Source organism: Ambystoma mexicanum, chromosome 1p, assembly GCF_040938575.1.
Source record: "Ambystoma mexicanum isolate Mex_15411 chromosome 1p, UKY_AmexF1_1, whole genome shotgun sequence".
Lineage (NCBI taxonomy): Eukaryota > Metazoa > Chordata > Amphibia > Caudata > Ambystomatidae > Ambystoma > Ambystoma mexicanum.
In genome coordinates this window covers 873,651,234-873,667,582 of record NC_090921.1, presented here as the reverse complement: position 1 = coordinate 873,667,582, position 16,349 = coordinate 873,651,234, and the positions used below count along the sequence as shown (strand labels likewise).

The 16,349-nt window shown below is 45.1% G+C and overlaps 1 protein-coding gene across 1 annotated transcript in view; it reads left to right on the top strand.

The window, feature by feature from the left end:
- The first annotated feature begins 552 nt into the window (after positions 1-552).
- Positions 553-16,349, top strand: part of NUDT7 (nudix hydrolase 7) — a 242,761-nt gene continuing 226,964 nt past the window's right edge. The window contains exon 1 of the mRNA XM_069652888.1: positions 553-816. Coding sequence (XP_069508989.1) covers positions 713-816 — 104 coding nt within the window. The 5' untranslated portion in view covers positions 553-712. The remainder of the gene's footprint in view (positions 817-16,349) is intronic.

Below are 16,349 nucleotides of genomic sequence, written 5' to 3'. Positions count from 1 at the left end.
AAATGTGTTTCCAGCAGGAAATGCTTTACAGACAATTGTACAAGCTCGAACAAATTAAAATACGCAGGCTTTCGACAATTAGTGTTACTGTCGCCAAATCCATTGTACAATACGGCATCGCTTTCCCGTGATGTCCACAAGCCAGTTCGGGGAGCTCATTTAAGGAAACAGAGAAAGGATCAATTAACATTGCTGCTAAGAGTAAGGCTGGAAATTGGCCGCCATCTCTGAATTGGCAATCAAGGTCGCCTATAAACTGTGGAAAGAAAATTTCAAGTATATAACGAATCATTTCTGCACACTCAGGAAACCCTAAGGTGGATACAAACATCGGAATCTATGTGTGTTTGCTTGATCAAACAAGACAAAATAATTGTATTTACTTTAGTACAGATTTGTGTATATGTTTAAAAAGATTGCACAAATAAGACACTTTTCTACAGTGCCAGCTGGACCGGCAGTATAGAAGGACAGATGCCATACATATATCATGAAACTACTTTATTGATAGCAGGAAGAGAACCTCTGCTGTTATCATTATACTAAAGTCCTCTTATTATTTCCATAAACTGCAGCTTACTGCTAACGAAGATAGTATCATGGTGATAGAAGAGGTGAGCCGAAAGGCTTCGTTGTCTACAAGCCATTGACTGAAGAGATGAACACATTCCACGTTCTCTAAACACGGTCCTACATTCCACTTACAAGCACAATGACACCACATTCCCAACGTTCAGCATTCAACAGACCGGAGAACATTTTCTGTTCGCAGGAAGAAGTGATGTCAGAAGATGGAGATCAATTTGAGCAGCACAGGTAAGAACAGAACAGTTGATAAACAACAGAAGTGAGAAAGTGAGGTATGCAAATAATTTGCGCAATGCAACATGGGCAACAGGTGTAGCCAGCACTGAATACAAATGGGACCTGAAGCTAATGTAGTTGGACACACACCAGTGACATTAACATCTTTAAATGCCCACACAGCGCTGCTGAGTGGGCATTTACAGATTTTGGGTGGGACTTGACTGCCCTGTTTACAATGCTGCAGCTTTGGCACCTCTGTACTGGTTTTGCCTGCCAACCCAGTTTTCCCCCTAAAATTAAGGTCAGTCAAGACACGATTTAAACAGGGTTTGCCTTTTTTGTCAGGTAGAGCTCCTGCCTTTCTTTGCAACCGCTGTTGGAGGGGAGAGAATACAATTATGGCAACCCCTATTACCGTACATGCCAACCCTCACTCACTATTAAGGCGGGCAATTCCTGATTTATCTTTTAAAAATATTGCTGTTTTTACTTTCAGCCCTCTTACAATATTGAACCCCAATGCAACTCAATGAGAAAATGCAGATTTTCCATACTATCGTAACAGAAAGTCATAATTCTTTTAAAGACATGGAGGCGAAGGATTATGCTCACTCTACTCCTTACTTCTCGAGGACAAACTACAATATCCAGAGGAAATAGTGTCTTTTGTAGTTTAACTTGATAGGGTCTTTACGTCCATGTGACACGGTTATCCAATCCTGCTTCACCTGAGGCTAGACCACCCCTGACTGACTGAACATCTTCCTTCTTATTCTGCCTCTGAACCAAACTGGCATCCCAACTGGTGAACGCTCTTATATCCAACGAATACTATCCTGCTGTTCACCTTCATGGAAAGAAACGGAATATATCAACACAGAATGAAGGCCAACCACAGGGCGGGCAGTCGCAACATGATTTACTGACGCACTTGCACCACACATAACCCTCACATGCATACGTATATGCGATTGCCTGGGTGGGATTATCCTTCGCCTCTGTGTCTTTAATAGAATTATGACTTTCTCTTACTATAGTAGGGAAAATATAAATTATATGTCAAGACCAGAGGCTTGGATTATGCTAGTTTAAAGCTTACTTACCACCAGCCTCGACACCTGTTCATTTAGCCTAAAGTAGAAGGTCTTAAAGACTGATTTGTTAGACCAATCGGTCGCCTTCCTGATATATTCTAGGCGGGTCCCTACACCGAAGGCCTTGGATGCCATAGCGTCTCGAGCCGAGTGGGCTCTGTAAACTTCGATATTAATGCCTGCTTGCTGCATACACCTATGCACACATCTGGCTAGCATAGCCGAGGGTACTGGCTCGAACGGTTTTTGTAAGGCTAACAGCAGCCTGGACTGCTCCGGCGGCCTAAGCTGTGCTTTCAAAGCTTCATAGGCTACCTGGCATTTGACTGGGCACAGTTTCGGCTGATGCAGGAAGGCCGGATACATCACTGATCTAATCCCGGTCTTCTATGTCTTGGTGATGTGTAATGTCACCCCTGAGGGTGAAAAAGACTTGTTACTGACTTCTAAGGCTTTGACGTTTGACATCCTCTTGCATGAACTGAGACACAGCAAGGTGTCAAGTTTAGCAGACTGAGCCTTATGCGATAATGCTTCGTTCTCCAGACATGACTGAAATAGTCTGAGAACCACATCAACATCCCACACCTGGGAGTACTTCGGTGTAGGAGGCTTCAAGAGCTTTACTACCTTGAGCAGCCTGCACACACCCAGAGGATGCTCTTCCACACGTGCAGGCCCTGCTGCTATAGCCGAGCGTGCCGTGTTGACCGTCCGGATAGTCTTTTGCTAGCTCCCCTGACCGATCAGATAGCGCAGCTAGTAGAGCTCTCGCTTTGACATGCGTGCAGAGCCTGCTAATGCAGGTCTAAATCCTGGCAGGGCCAAACTCAGCCTTACATCCTTCTGAGGTTGATAAATGAGCACCACACACTGTGGGGAACATTAAGCAGTGCTCAGATGCCCAAGGGTTTGTAGCGCTATATAAATGAAAAATTATTATTATTATTACTAGCATCCTGGACCTCACCCCCCCTAGCCAATTGATGTATCGGACCTCAGAGGCATTATCCTTCTTGAGCAGTACACAGCACTGTGCCCTCTCCTACGTCAACACTTTACCACGAAGGAGCCTGCCAGCAACTCTGTGCAACTGATATGGAGTTTGAGCTACTGCTCTGATCACCTTCCTCCGGTCGTTATCCCCCTGCATCGGGCTCCCCAGCCCCAACAGCTGAGATCTTATGCTATGACTAGGTCCGGGGAGGATCTGAAAATCGCTCTCCCATTCCAAGCCTCCATGTGACGAAACCACCAGGACAATTCTGTCTTTGCTTTTGGGGAGAGTGGGACACTGGTTGTTATGAGAGGCCCCTGAAGAGAGGCTGTATCTTGAGGCGCTAAAGCACCGGACAGCGGAGAGGGCTTGGCAATATTCCATGAATTGACGACGCAAGGCGCCCTACTAGCCTTGCCAATTCCCTCAACTAGACTTGGTCCTTCGACATGATCGTATTGCCTTTTGCAAGGGGTAGGCTGAGGGTCCTTTCTGCCGCATCCATGACTAAGCCGATGAATTCCATCATGTGGGACGGAGCGATCTCCAACTTGTCCCAGTTGATAAGGAACCCCAGGTCCTGCAGTAGCCTGACTGTGTACGCTACCTGCTCCTCTAAGAGCTGCTTGTCCTGGCACATCAGGCACACTTCGTCTAGGTAGACAATGAGCCAGATGCTCTGCTGTCTCAGCTTGGAAACTATTTGTTTCATTACCTTGGTGAAACACCAGGGCGCTGATGCCAGTCAGAAGGGGAGGCAGGTGAGCTCCCATCTCTGGCCCTGCCAAATGAACTGCAGAAAACAGTGGTATTGCTGTGCAAGGGGCACTGTGAGGTAAGCATCCTTCAGATCTATCCTTGCTAACCAATCTCCGGTCTGAAGGATATCTCGCAGGAGGTGAATGCCCTCCATTTGCAAGTGATGATGCACTAAGAAGGCATTCAACGCCCTGAGATTTATCACCGGTTGCAGTTTGCTTTTCCGTTTGACTAGAAACATGTTACTCACGAAGCAGCTTGGACCACATGTCGCCGGTGCGATTGGTCTTTTGCGCTGCAGTTGCGCAATCTCTTCCCCTAGCAGGTGCTCGTCTTCTGCTGAAAACATGATGGGTCTGGGCAGCTGCGCTTGTACTGGCTGCTGATACAATTCTAAACAGTACCCTTGCAGTGCTTTCAACACCCACGTGTCTTCAGTGATGTCTAGCCATCTTTCCAGGCACTGCGCCAGCCCCCCCCTGGAGTGGTATTCACACCTGTTTGTCCGCGGCACGATTCTCACCTGTGTTAGCGGGTTGCTGCTCCCCGCCGTGCCTCCATCCTCTCCCTCTTCCCCTACACGGGGAAGAGGGGCATGAACTTGCTCCAAATAACTTACCTTTCGTGTCTCCCGTTGCTTCTGACGAGGCAAGCTTTCCCAGCTTCGAATCAATCTTTACTAGGCTAGACCTCCTACACTCGGTAGCCAGGGCAAATTTGTCATTCCCAAGAAGGCATATGGCCCATTACGCTGAGCCTGCTAGGACGTCTGGGTCGACGGCATGTTGCTGTTTGACTTCCTCCGCCAGCTGCCAAATATTTGCGACTGGTCCCACCAGATCCAACGTATTGTCCTGGCACACGCTTCAGGATCTATCAATGCCTTTCTTGGTGTCTTTACCGTAAGCGCCCCATAAAAGTAAGCATGGGCTCATCAATGCCCGGGGTCTCTGCCACCATGTCGGGGAGACAAGGCTGGGGGCACTCAGCTTTGAGCTTAATTCCAGGGCTCTTTAACATGGGGCATGTGCAGAAGTTTCCCCAGGTAGGCAGGGATTTTCTCTGGGGGCTCCCACTCAGCCATCCTGGGGTGGACGACACTGTCTGGATCAAATAAGTTCTGGTCTTCCTCCCTGGGCCGCTTCCTTTTCTTTGTCGCTTTGCACGGTCTCTTAGCGTCCGAGGATACATCTTCGCTTCTTCTGTGCTTAATTAAGAGGGATCTGCCCGTAAAGCAGAATCACTTGCAGTACCCTTTGGAAACACTACAGGCAATTAGGGCCACAAGTGTAAGCACAATTTCACCTTTGGTACATGCCTGTACTACACAGTAAAGTGGTAGTGATGCCTGAGCAGCGAGACTTATCTCAAGTGTTTAAGTGAGCAGTAGAACAAGTTACACAAAGGACCAACTAATACCATGATTTAAACAACACAAACTCAAGGTAAAAGAATATACATTTATTTACTCAGTCAGTTATAAAATATTACACTAGCAAGAGCAGCTCAATATCACACACTAATAAACCACAAACACACAACCGGCAAGTAAATGAACAAGTTTAGCTCTCAAATGAAGTGGGAGCAAAATGGTACTTCATATACTTTAAAAAGGGGTAAAAAGACAAGGTTATGTGAATCAACAGCACAAATGAATTCATAGACGGGGCAAAGGTTTTCAGTAACTACAACCAGCAATTCATCTCATAGGCCTGGGCCAAAGTCAATGGTTCATAGTCTTTGTATTGGAAAGCACAGTTCTGGTAGTAACGGTAAAGTCTTTGCCACAGAGTTTAGAAGAATTTGGCTAGGCGAAAAGTTTGACGAATGTTTAGGGAAGGACAAGCCTTCGAAGTTCCGCACCGCGTTTGCACAGTACCTTGTTATTGAAGAAGAGCTGTAGCTAAGGTAGTTGTTGCTGGCAGTTCGAGCAGACCTTGCTGTTCCTGAGCTTCAATCATGGGAACAAGAAGGAGGACGTCAGGAGATTCCTGCACTGCCCAGGGATGAGGCCAAAAGCTTTAGCAAGACGTCGGTTTAAGGTGTGAGTGCCTTAAAGACCACAAGATGGTTTCCTTCCCTCTGGCTAACTGGTTTTCAACAGCACTCTAATGAATTTCGACCAAATGTGGATGGTGTCCAGGTGGCTTACAAGTTGGTTGTTCCCACCAAACTCAAGGGAAGAAGTTAACCCTGAAGGGCTTCTCTGTCGATTAGAGTTACAGGCAATTTGGACCTGCAGCAGGGCTTCACCAGTCGTCCAGGAGTTGCATCAGTCCTCTTCCTTCAGCTCATGTTCGGCTCTTTCGTTCCAGTGGTCGACTCTGGCTGTCTTTGCCGGACAGTCAGCTGGCCAATCACGCCATAGTGCATTCAGGTCTCGTAGAAAACTAAGCACAGGGAGTTTCGGGCACCTTCCTCACATCCTGTCCACCCCAGACACTCAGGCGCCAGAGGAGGGCTTCAGCATTGAAGCCCGCCAAAGGCCAACGAACAAAGGGACCAAACCTGGTTTGGCATGCAGAGACAAACACAAGAAGGACTTTTCCTAAAAGAAATGGCGAAAAATGATGACCATAGTCTTTTTTTACAGATAGGTCTGGGGTGCCATATTGAAATACATGGCTGACCCGATTTTTATCTAGCGTTGTTAGCGGTCGGGAAAAATCACAGTAGTTATCTAAACCACTGCCACCAGCCATTTAAAGTAGAAAAAGGTAACCTTTTGCTGTTAGATGAGTGTTTTGACCCGGTGAAGCTAGGCAACCCCTCCAGCACTCTATAGGAAGATAGTGTGTGCTGGGTCAGTAAATGTAAAAAGACTAGTAAAGCCAATTTAACTTTACAGGCTCTGGGAGACGGTAGTCAGTCCCAGAGAAGGTATTTAAACCTTGGGGAGTCAGAAAGACACCCCTATGCCACTGCACTGAAGGTGCTGTGTGACACACAGAAAAAGATGATGCCAATGGAGTTGTTTTAAAACTCCATAACCAAAGAACACAAAAGTAAAACACACACAAAATACTTGGAGTGAGAAAAAAGCTCAAACTCTTCCCAGGTAAAAAAATCAAATCCTAGAAATCCAGCAAAGTTGCTGGGGGTCTCAAAAGGTAAGGGAAATTAGCACATTTTGAGAATTCTCCCTAACACTGCCCAGCTAACCTCATCTTGATCATCTGAGGAGGAGGTATCCCCTCTACTGCCTCAGCCTTTGCTGTCCCATGAACTTGCTCTTCTACTCCTGCTGTGTTTGCTGCACGGCGTGTCTGTAGTTTCTGAGCGCTCTTGGCCCTGCAGGCTTTGTGTCTTCCCCTTCCTTGCCTTCTAATGCAGATTCTCTGGGTTGTAACCCCTGAGCTCCTGCATGCCTTACACGAAGGCCAGAAAATCTTCCATCACTCTCTGCTGCTTGCTGAGCGGCCCAAGTCAGCGCAGATGTCCTTCTGCACCACACGCCCCATGGAAGGGTGCAACCTGCGGCTGGAGTGCGGCTCATCCGATTCGTCAGTGGAGCTATGCTCTCTCTGTCTCATGATTTACTGTTAGGCTGGCAACGCTAACAATGAGGACTGGGTATCTGCAGGCGTACCTGTGTCTGCCCCTGTTATATCAGTAATGAAGGTCAGGGCAGCTGCTGTCTCAGTATTCACTTGGGACTGAGCCCGTCTGTGCCCTGGCATAGGCCTTGGTAGGGCTAATACTGTGCTGAGGCGAACTTTTGCTCTTTAATCTGAGGAAAAAGTCCTTCCGAGGCCACCAGGTGGCGATGCTGCAAGCCCTTGCGATGCTGACGGGCTCGGATAGTGCTTCAATGCCGGGTCAGCGGTAGATGCATATATGATCCCTTCTTTTGAGGCTGCGCAATCGATGCAGGCTCTGAAGACCCCTGTGCTGCTGCCATCACTAGCATGCAATCATTAGATTGGGGCATGTGAAGTGCACAGGCGAGCGCCGGAACTCTGTCCCGTCGCGCCCCTGCATCAGACTTCCTTGCAGTCTGCCCCTGCAGTTAACCCTAACCAAAGCACCAAAGCCGTCGCGCTTCTGAGGAATTTGGTGCTGAGACAGCTTGCGTGCACTGCCATCGCGCTCTGCTCAATCACAGTAAAATTGTCTGAGTTGCGTGCAGACCTTAAACCAGCCTCACAATCCCTGTATAACAAACACAACACTCTTAATAAGAAAGAAGAAATGTGCACTTATCTGCTGCTCGAGCAGCAAAGAACGAGGAGGAGGTTCAGTCAGCATGGGGTAGTCTAGCCTCAGATGGAGCAGGTTTGGATGACCGTGTCACATGGACTTAACACCCTATCAAGTTAAACTACAAATGACACTATCTCCTCTCGATGTTGTAGTGTTTTGTTTGTTTATACAGTTGTTTTTAAGCTGCTCGAGAAGTAAAGAGTAAAATGGAGCATAATCCGAGCCTCCGGTCTTGACCTAGAATTAAATTCTCCCGCCTTAGGTGATTAAATCTCCCTCTTTGGTGCTGCAAAATGTTTGCATTTATCTATTACCACGTTAAGTAATTCCTCCAAACCCAAATGGGACTCCGTAATGGGGAAAAAGACAGTCGTAATTTTACATTTTTACTTTCAGAAATGCCTACATGAACTGAGAATTATTTGTGCAGAATACAGACACTTTTTTTTTTTTACCAACGTTAAGCAGAGTCATGATTCTATTAAATACATGGGGCCTCATTACGACCCAGGTGGTAAGGGATTACCAGTACCGGTAAGGGCACCGGTAATCCCTTACTGCCCAATTCTGAGGTCCCTTTACGGGTCCTCCCTAAACGGCTGGTTTTGGAGGTAATTACTGTACCGCAATTTGCAGTACTGTAATTACTACCTTCCCCATTCCCATTGAGCCGTACGTGGGCTCAAATGGGAATGGGGAAGGGCCATGGTGAATGGGGAATTACCGCCCTTGGCAACCTTGGAATGGGGCGGTAATTCTGCCATTCACCATGGCGGAATTGGTAATTTACCGGCGGCAACCATGGTTACCGCCCGGTCGTAATGAGGCCCATGGAGGCAAATTATTATTCTCTACTCTTCCGTTTACTTCTCAAGCAGCCAAGTACATTGAACAAGAGCAAACTGTAAATCTCAAATAACACAGTATCTGTTGTAGTTTATACTGAGGGGATTATGTGTCGAATCACGATCTCTGTCTCCCTTTCCACCAGCTTCTTCGTCCTCTTTCTTTCGCTGCTTGTATTGCAACTCAAGTCTCAACATCATTCGCATTTGCCAGAACTGATCTGCTTGTTTATGATCGGACAGTTTAGCCTCTGAACCTGAAGAGTGGAGACACAAGAAATATAGAACTTCCCTTCAGTGATGGGCAGACGATCGCTATCTCCACTGTACTGACCTAGTGAAATTCACCCTGTCATTGCCTCTCCTTACTGTCTTCTAGCGTGCTTGCTTTTTCCTAGTTCATGTTAGGTTCTTAGCATTTCGTATGATACATCTTTTCCCAGCTAACTAATATCTGCTACAAAGCAGTTGTGCGGGTGGGATAATATTTCACCTCCCGTATCTTTAATAAAATCATGTCCTTCCTTAACGTTAGTATGGAAAATGCATATTCTACTTGAAGACCAGGAGCGCATATAATGCTTGTTCAAGGCTTACCACCAACAAAGCTGCTGGGCCAATCTGATTAAAGTAAACATTTGTATACAGTGATTCATTCAACCACTCTGTGGCTATCAGAATATCTTCCAGGCGTAGAGACCATTGCTCCCCAGATGGAATGTTCTCCAAAACAGGCTATATCTATTTTAGCCTGCTGCATACACCACTTATCCAATCTTGATAGGGTTATGGTTGAAACTGCTTTAGAGGTTTTCCTTAGGATGATTAACAGTGTTGACTCTCACAGGGGCCTAAGTTGCCCCGTCACCACCTCGTATGCCGGTCCGGGAAAGCCGCCTATGTTACCCACCTGATATTCGTTTTAATTCTCATGTTAATATGAAAAGTCACTCTTTCTGGAGAATGACTCTTATTGTTCAACTCCAATGCTCTGACATCTGACACTCCCTTATATGAGATTTGACAGAGGGCAGTAGTCGGCTCAGCTAATGGAACTTTCCTGTAAAGGTTGTTGTTGTCTGCCCCTTCCTAGATAATTGCAAGACTTGATTGACATCCCATAAGCAAGAGTATTTAGGTGTTACGGGTCACAGAGAGTGGATTCCCTTAAGAAGTCTGCATACCAATGAATGCTCTACAAGAGGTGAACCCCTACTTGTTTGTGGCCTTCTGAAATAGCTGACCTCCAGGTGTTTACAGATGTGTACCTCTTACCTTGTCCTGCTAAAGCTGCAAGAACATTCACTGCATGAATCACATCAGCTGCAGCAGGATGCATATCTCTTTCCAAACACCAGCTACACCATTTGGCCCAAGCTGATCTGTAGGATTTCTTCATTCTGTGGGCTCCGTACTCCTCAATGAAGTGTTCAACCTCTCCCGAATGTCCTGGCTTTCGACAGGTACCCCAGAAATGTACTAGGCAAAGAGCTTCAGTGATCCATGCATACAAGTGGATTCTGAAGGCCTGCTGGATTCGGCAAGATTGACTCATCCTGAAGAATAGGGATTGGCATCTGCGTAGAAATCTCCAGCAGGTCTGGACACCAAGCTTACCTAAACCAGGTCAGCTTCATCAGGACCACTCTTGCTCTCCTCCTTCTGACTCCTCGTGATCATGGTGAATGGGGGAAATGCAAACTCTGTATGAAACCCTAGTTCTGTAGGAAGACATCTGTCACCAATGCCTCCGGATCCGTCCTCCAGCTGTCAAACCAGTCAAGCTGCCTGTTCACTGTTGAGGTGAAGATATCCATATAACATGGACCCCTTAACCACATGAACTTGTGGAAGATTGCTCTGGCCAGATGCCAATCAGTTGTGTCCTTCAACTGATTGGCGAGGCCAGGAAAATATTCAGCCATAACAGATCTCACCCTCCCCAGACAGAAATTCCAAAAATCCTTGGCTTTTTTTGCTAGCATCCTGGACATCACCTCTCATTGGTTAAGTACCTCACCTCAGAGATGTTGTCCATCTTCAGTAAGACACAACACCTGATACAATTCTGCACAGCAAGTGCAGCAAATGAACCTGAGGGTTTGCTCACTCCTAGACCCCTTGATCCTCTGCGCAGGTTGCCAGGGAAAGGCCATCGCTCTTGGATCCTGACCCTAGGGGTGGAGAAGCGAGGGAGGTTCATCTGGGTCCTTGAGGACTGGAAGTGGAATTCCCTTGGGCGAGACATGGTATCCCACTTTCCCTATTGGTGACCAACTCAACCCTTTCCCCCATTTTCCTAGGGTGTTATTAGCCAGTTCCCCTCATTTCTCTCCATTTGACACTTGACAGTACTGGGACGAAGAAGAAGCAACTAAGAACAATGAGGACCACACTCTTTCACCACTCTGATACTGGTAAAGGGAGGATGCCTGCTGAGAGCTGTAAAGGCCAGGCATGTCCTGTTGATTGTGGTCAGGCAGGGATGATTGGACATCCACACCTGGCTGCATGTGTATAAAAGGAGATCAGCCCAGCAGCATGAGAGACAACAGGGAAACCTGTGCGTTTAGTAGCAACAGTAACAGCAGCTGGAAGGCCGGTTCAAGCATGGTTTGGGATCTGGGGCTCCGTGGAACAAACCGAACATTAAGAAGGGAGCCTTTTGCGTGTTGAAGATGCTTGTTTCCCTTTGTTGGGACGTTGACACAGGGGTGCCTGAGGCGCAGGTGTGGCACACCTAACATGAGAAGCAGAAGGCTGTATGATCCAGGCTGCTGTGAAGTCTTTGAAGGTGACCAGTGAGTTTCAAACCATTGAGAAACCTAGTGCGCAAGCGTTTAAACTTGGTTGTTCGAGGAGTACTTTGTATCAGAGTGGTCACATGTTTTTCGAAGGTCTCCGATTCAATCCATTGTTCAATATTGGACTGGGAATACTTTGCATCGGAGAAGTCGCGTATGGGAGAACGTTTTTGAAAGTCTATGAACGATGTACATTCCGTTTAAGTGAATTAAGGAAATATTACACCGCTCGTTGAATGAATATGTTAAAAAGTGCAACCCGTGCCTATTGAATTTCCAAATTGAGTACAAACCAGGTTTCTTGAATACCGAACTGAATGAAATTCCTAATAAGTGCAAACCAGTGCCAATTGAATACCTCATTGAGTACAATCCATGTTTCTCGAATATCGGACTGAATGAAAACCTTAACAAGTGCAACTCGTACCTATTGAGTACAAATCATGTTCCTTGAATATTGAACTGAATGAAAACCTTAAAAGTACAATTTGTACCTTTTGAATACCGAATTGAGTACAATCCATGTTTCTTGAATACTGAATTGAGTGAAAATCTCACAAAAGAGCAGAACTGTTACATCTTAAGTTCTGAAGTACAATGGAACTTCAAATCCAAGTAAAACCATTAGATGCTGCATACTAAAATGAATTATACTTTATATTCAAGTGAAACCAGTATGTGTTGTATTGTAAAGTCAATGGAACTTAAAATATTGTACATATAAAAAAAAATTACATTGAGAGCAGCACTAACTAAAGCTTTGAAGATGATTCCAATACAGTCACAATTTACGCATGGAAATCCCACCACAAAAAGTGGCAAAGAACAAGGGATATTTTTGTGCTGCTGAAATTATGTCTTGGGCAAGGGAACCCTGAGAATCGAGACATTTATTAATTTGAGACCGGAGTCTCAAGGTTCTTTGGTGCTTGGAACTGTGTTACTTGGAACTTAGGAAAGGGAACCCCTGAGTATTGATTAAATCTGTATCGATGTGCACAGATTTATGCTAAAACACTGGTAAAATATCAGTGAGAGATAACATATAAAACGTATCTGCTGCCCGAGTAGCAAAGAAAGAGGAAAAAGCAGTTTGAAGATAGGCAGTTTAGAGGAGATGGGGATTGTCATTGGTAAATGGCAGCATGTGATCTAGCAGATGATCATATCCATTTGAACTACAACAAATATTGTTTTTGTTTGTGATTTGTAGTTTGTTGTTGTACAGTTTGTTTGATGTACTTGTTGCTCAAAAAGTAAAGAGAAGAGCATAGCATAATATGTGACTTGGTCTTGACATAGAATTTCAAATTTCTTTTGAGACCCTGTGTGACAAAGAGGGACAGCTGTGGCACTGTTACAGTATTCATGTGAAATGAAAGGATTATTAAACTTTAGATCTGTCATTAATTAGGGGCATTCCTCACAATCTGTTGAGTCACTGAAGTGTGTATAGTGACATTGTTTTGGATCAGGATCCCATTTTATTAAGTAGAGGTAAACATTCTTTTAGAGTTTGATTAAGATTTCCCGGGAAGATGATTCCACCGTTAGGCAAATATTGTATGCAGTAACCTTTGGTGCACTACCTCAACTCTAACTGTAGGTAATAGGAAACCCAACCTTTGGTATAAGCTTGTACTAGACAGTTTATTAGTGTGTTAAGCAGCCAGGCTTATCTCACGAGGGGTCAATGTGAGCTATAGGGGAGTTACACAGAGATTCACAGTGACAAGTATTCAAATAAACTCTTACACACAAGGTTTCTTGAATAAACAATTATTAATGTATTTATCAGTCAGTTAGAATAAGCCTTCTTCAGAAGGGAGCAATATAAAAGTAACACACAAGCACACTTCAATATGTACACTCTTAGTTTCTAAATCAGTAAAGACCCTTTTGGGATGGCCCACAGACACAACCTACACAATCGAGTGACTTCAATAGCTAGGGTGCTGGGGACATTAATATCTTACTGTTTGCATTTAGAATACTTTTAGGAGTCTATTAGAACAAGAAGAGACCACAGATATTCTTAAGCAGGCAAATACTTTTGGATCCCCTAAGCAGAGTCATTTAGTATAACAAGCCAAAGTCAATGGGAAAAAGTCTTATATAGGGTGAAGCACTTCTGGTAGGTGAGTAGAAAAGTCTTTGCACAATGTTTTAGAAGTCTTTGAAGAAAAGAAAAATCAAATGTAGGGCCACACGCTGATTAGACTTGTGGTAGTAGAAGATGCAAGCAACACTACAATTAGATGTAAGTTGTATCAGACTTCAAAGTACCTTTGTATTGAAGAAAAAGTGCAGCAGACGGCTTCTGTTCATTTGCAGCTCTGCAGATCTCAATGTTCCTGAGCCTCAATCGTGGGGACAAGAGGGAGGACTTCTGGGAACTCCTGCTCTGCTATGGGACGGTCACTGCTCGCGACTGGCAATCTTTCAAACAAGTGGTACTTCAGTGTTTCAGCTCCTCTGGACTAGGATCGTCATACGCATCACAGGAAACTATGCTCAGGATACCATCGCCATCAACAAAATATATGCTATCATCCAAAACTGGATGGCATTAAATAGTCTCTGTCTCAAAAACGAGAAGACAGAAATTCTCATTGTTGGATCACCCTCCAAAATAGCAACACTCCACTCCGATTACAAATCAATTAAAATAGATGGATCTCCAATCCCAGTCCTCAAGCACATTTCTTCACACATCACATTAACACCCTTGTGACGTCACAAACCTTCCCACACCACCCCTCAATTACGTGATTGTGCAGATCAATCAAAAACACTTGTTTGCCATTGGTTGGCAATGGCCAATATACAACATGGCTTGGGATGGCAAGGGGCGAGACATTCACACCGATTCCGACCAATGATGTGGACCGCGAACGTTAGCGAGGAACTGTACCCTAGGGACTTCTATTTATTTATTTATTTATTTATTTATTTATTTATGGTGCATTTGTAAGATATTCATACATCAGGAAATTGTTTTTCAAAGCGCCCACAGTTGCAGATAATAGGTAAGTGCCTGGCAGAGATCACTTGGTAAAGAGTGATCATCCGCCACTAGAGTAAGTGCAGGCCTGTGGGACAACACAGATTAACAAGGGGGTCCTGGGAGTCCCTCTGCCAGACATTAGTCCTGGTTACGAGAGACTTACCAAGAGTCTTTAGCTCACTATCTTTCACAGAGAAGAAATATCCCAAGCATATCAGTCTTTGTCCTGCCCTGGGGCAGTCCAGCACTGAAATGCTAGGCAATTCTCCTCTGAACAAGAGTACCAACAGAAACCCCAGACACGTGTTTCGGTCTGGTTGAGCCGCATCAGTAGGGTGGATCGGTGCCTCTGTAAGAATAGTGAGCAAGGGGTCCACGTCTGGATTCCCCTAGTAACTTAGGGTGAGACCCAAAGTTACTTAAATACGCAAATTAACAAGGGGGTCCTGGGAGTCCCTCTGTAAATCTCAAATAAGACAGTATCTGTTGTAGTTTATACTGAGGGGATTATGTGTCGAATCACGATCTCTGTCTCCCTTTCCACCAGCTTCTTCGTCCTCTTTCTTTCGCTGCTTGTATTGCAACTCAAGTCTCAACATCATTCGCATTTGCCAGAACTGATCTGCTTGTTTATGATCGGACAGTTTAGCCTCTGAACCTGAAGAGTGGAGACACAAGAAATATAGAACTTCCCTTCAGTGATGGGCAGACGATCGCTATCTCCACTGTACTGACCTAGTGAAATTCACCCTGTCATTGCCTCTCCTTACTGTCTTCTAGCGTGCTTGCTTTTTCCTAGTTCATGTTAGGTTCTTAGCATTTCGTATGATACATCTTTTCCCAGCTAACTAATATCTGCTACAAAGCAGTTGTGCGGGTGGGATAATATTTCACCTCCCGTATCTTTAATAAAATCATGTCCTTCCTTAACGTTAGTATGGAAAATGCATATTCTACTTGAAGACCAGGAGCGCATATAATGCTTGTTCAAGGCTTACCACCAACAAAGCTGCTGGGCCAATCTGATTAAAGTAAACATTTGTATACAGTGATTCATTCAACCACTCTGTGGCTATCAGAATATCTTCCAGGCGTAGAGACCATTGCTCCCCAGATGGAATGTTCTCCAAAACAGGCTATATATATATTTCAGCCTGCTGCGTACACCACTTATCCAATCTTGATAGGGTTATGGTTGAAACTGCTTTAGAGGTTTTCCTTAGGATGATTAACAGTGTTGACTCTCACAGGGGCCTAAGTTGCCACGTCACCACCTCGTAAGCCGGTCCGGGAAAGCCGCCTATGTTACCCACCTGATATTCGTTTTCATTCTCATGTTAACATGAAAAGTCACTCTTTCTGGAGAATGACTCTTATTGTTCAACTCCAATGCTCTGACATCTGACACTCCCTTATATGAGATTTGACAGAGGGCAGTAGTCGGCTCAGCTAATGGAACTTTCCTGTAAAGGTTGTTGTTGTCTGCCCCTTCATAGATAATTGCAAGACTTGATTGACATCCCATAAGCAAGAGTATTTAGGTGTTACGGGTCACAGAGAGTGGATTCCCTTAAGAAGTCTGCATACCAATGAATGCTCTACAAGAGGTGAACCCCTACTTGTTTGTGGCCTTCTGAAATAGCTGACCTCCAGGTGTTTACAGATGTGTACCTCTTACCTTGTCCTGCTAAAGCTGCAAGAACATTCACTGCATGAATCACATCAGCTGCAGCAGGATGCATATCTCTTTCCAAACACCAGCTACACCATTTGGCCCAAGCTGATCTGTAGGATTTCTTCATTCTGTGGGCTCCGTACTCCTCAATGAAGTGT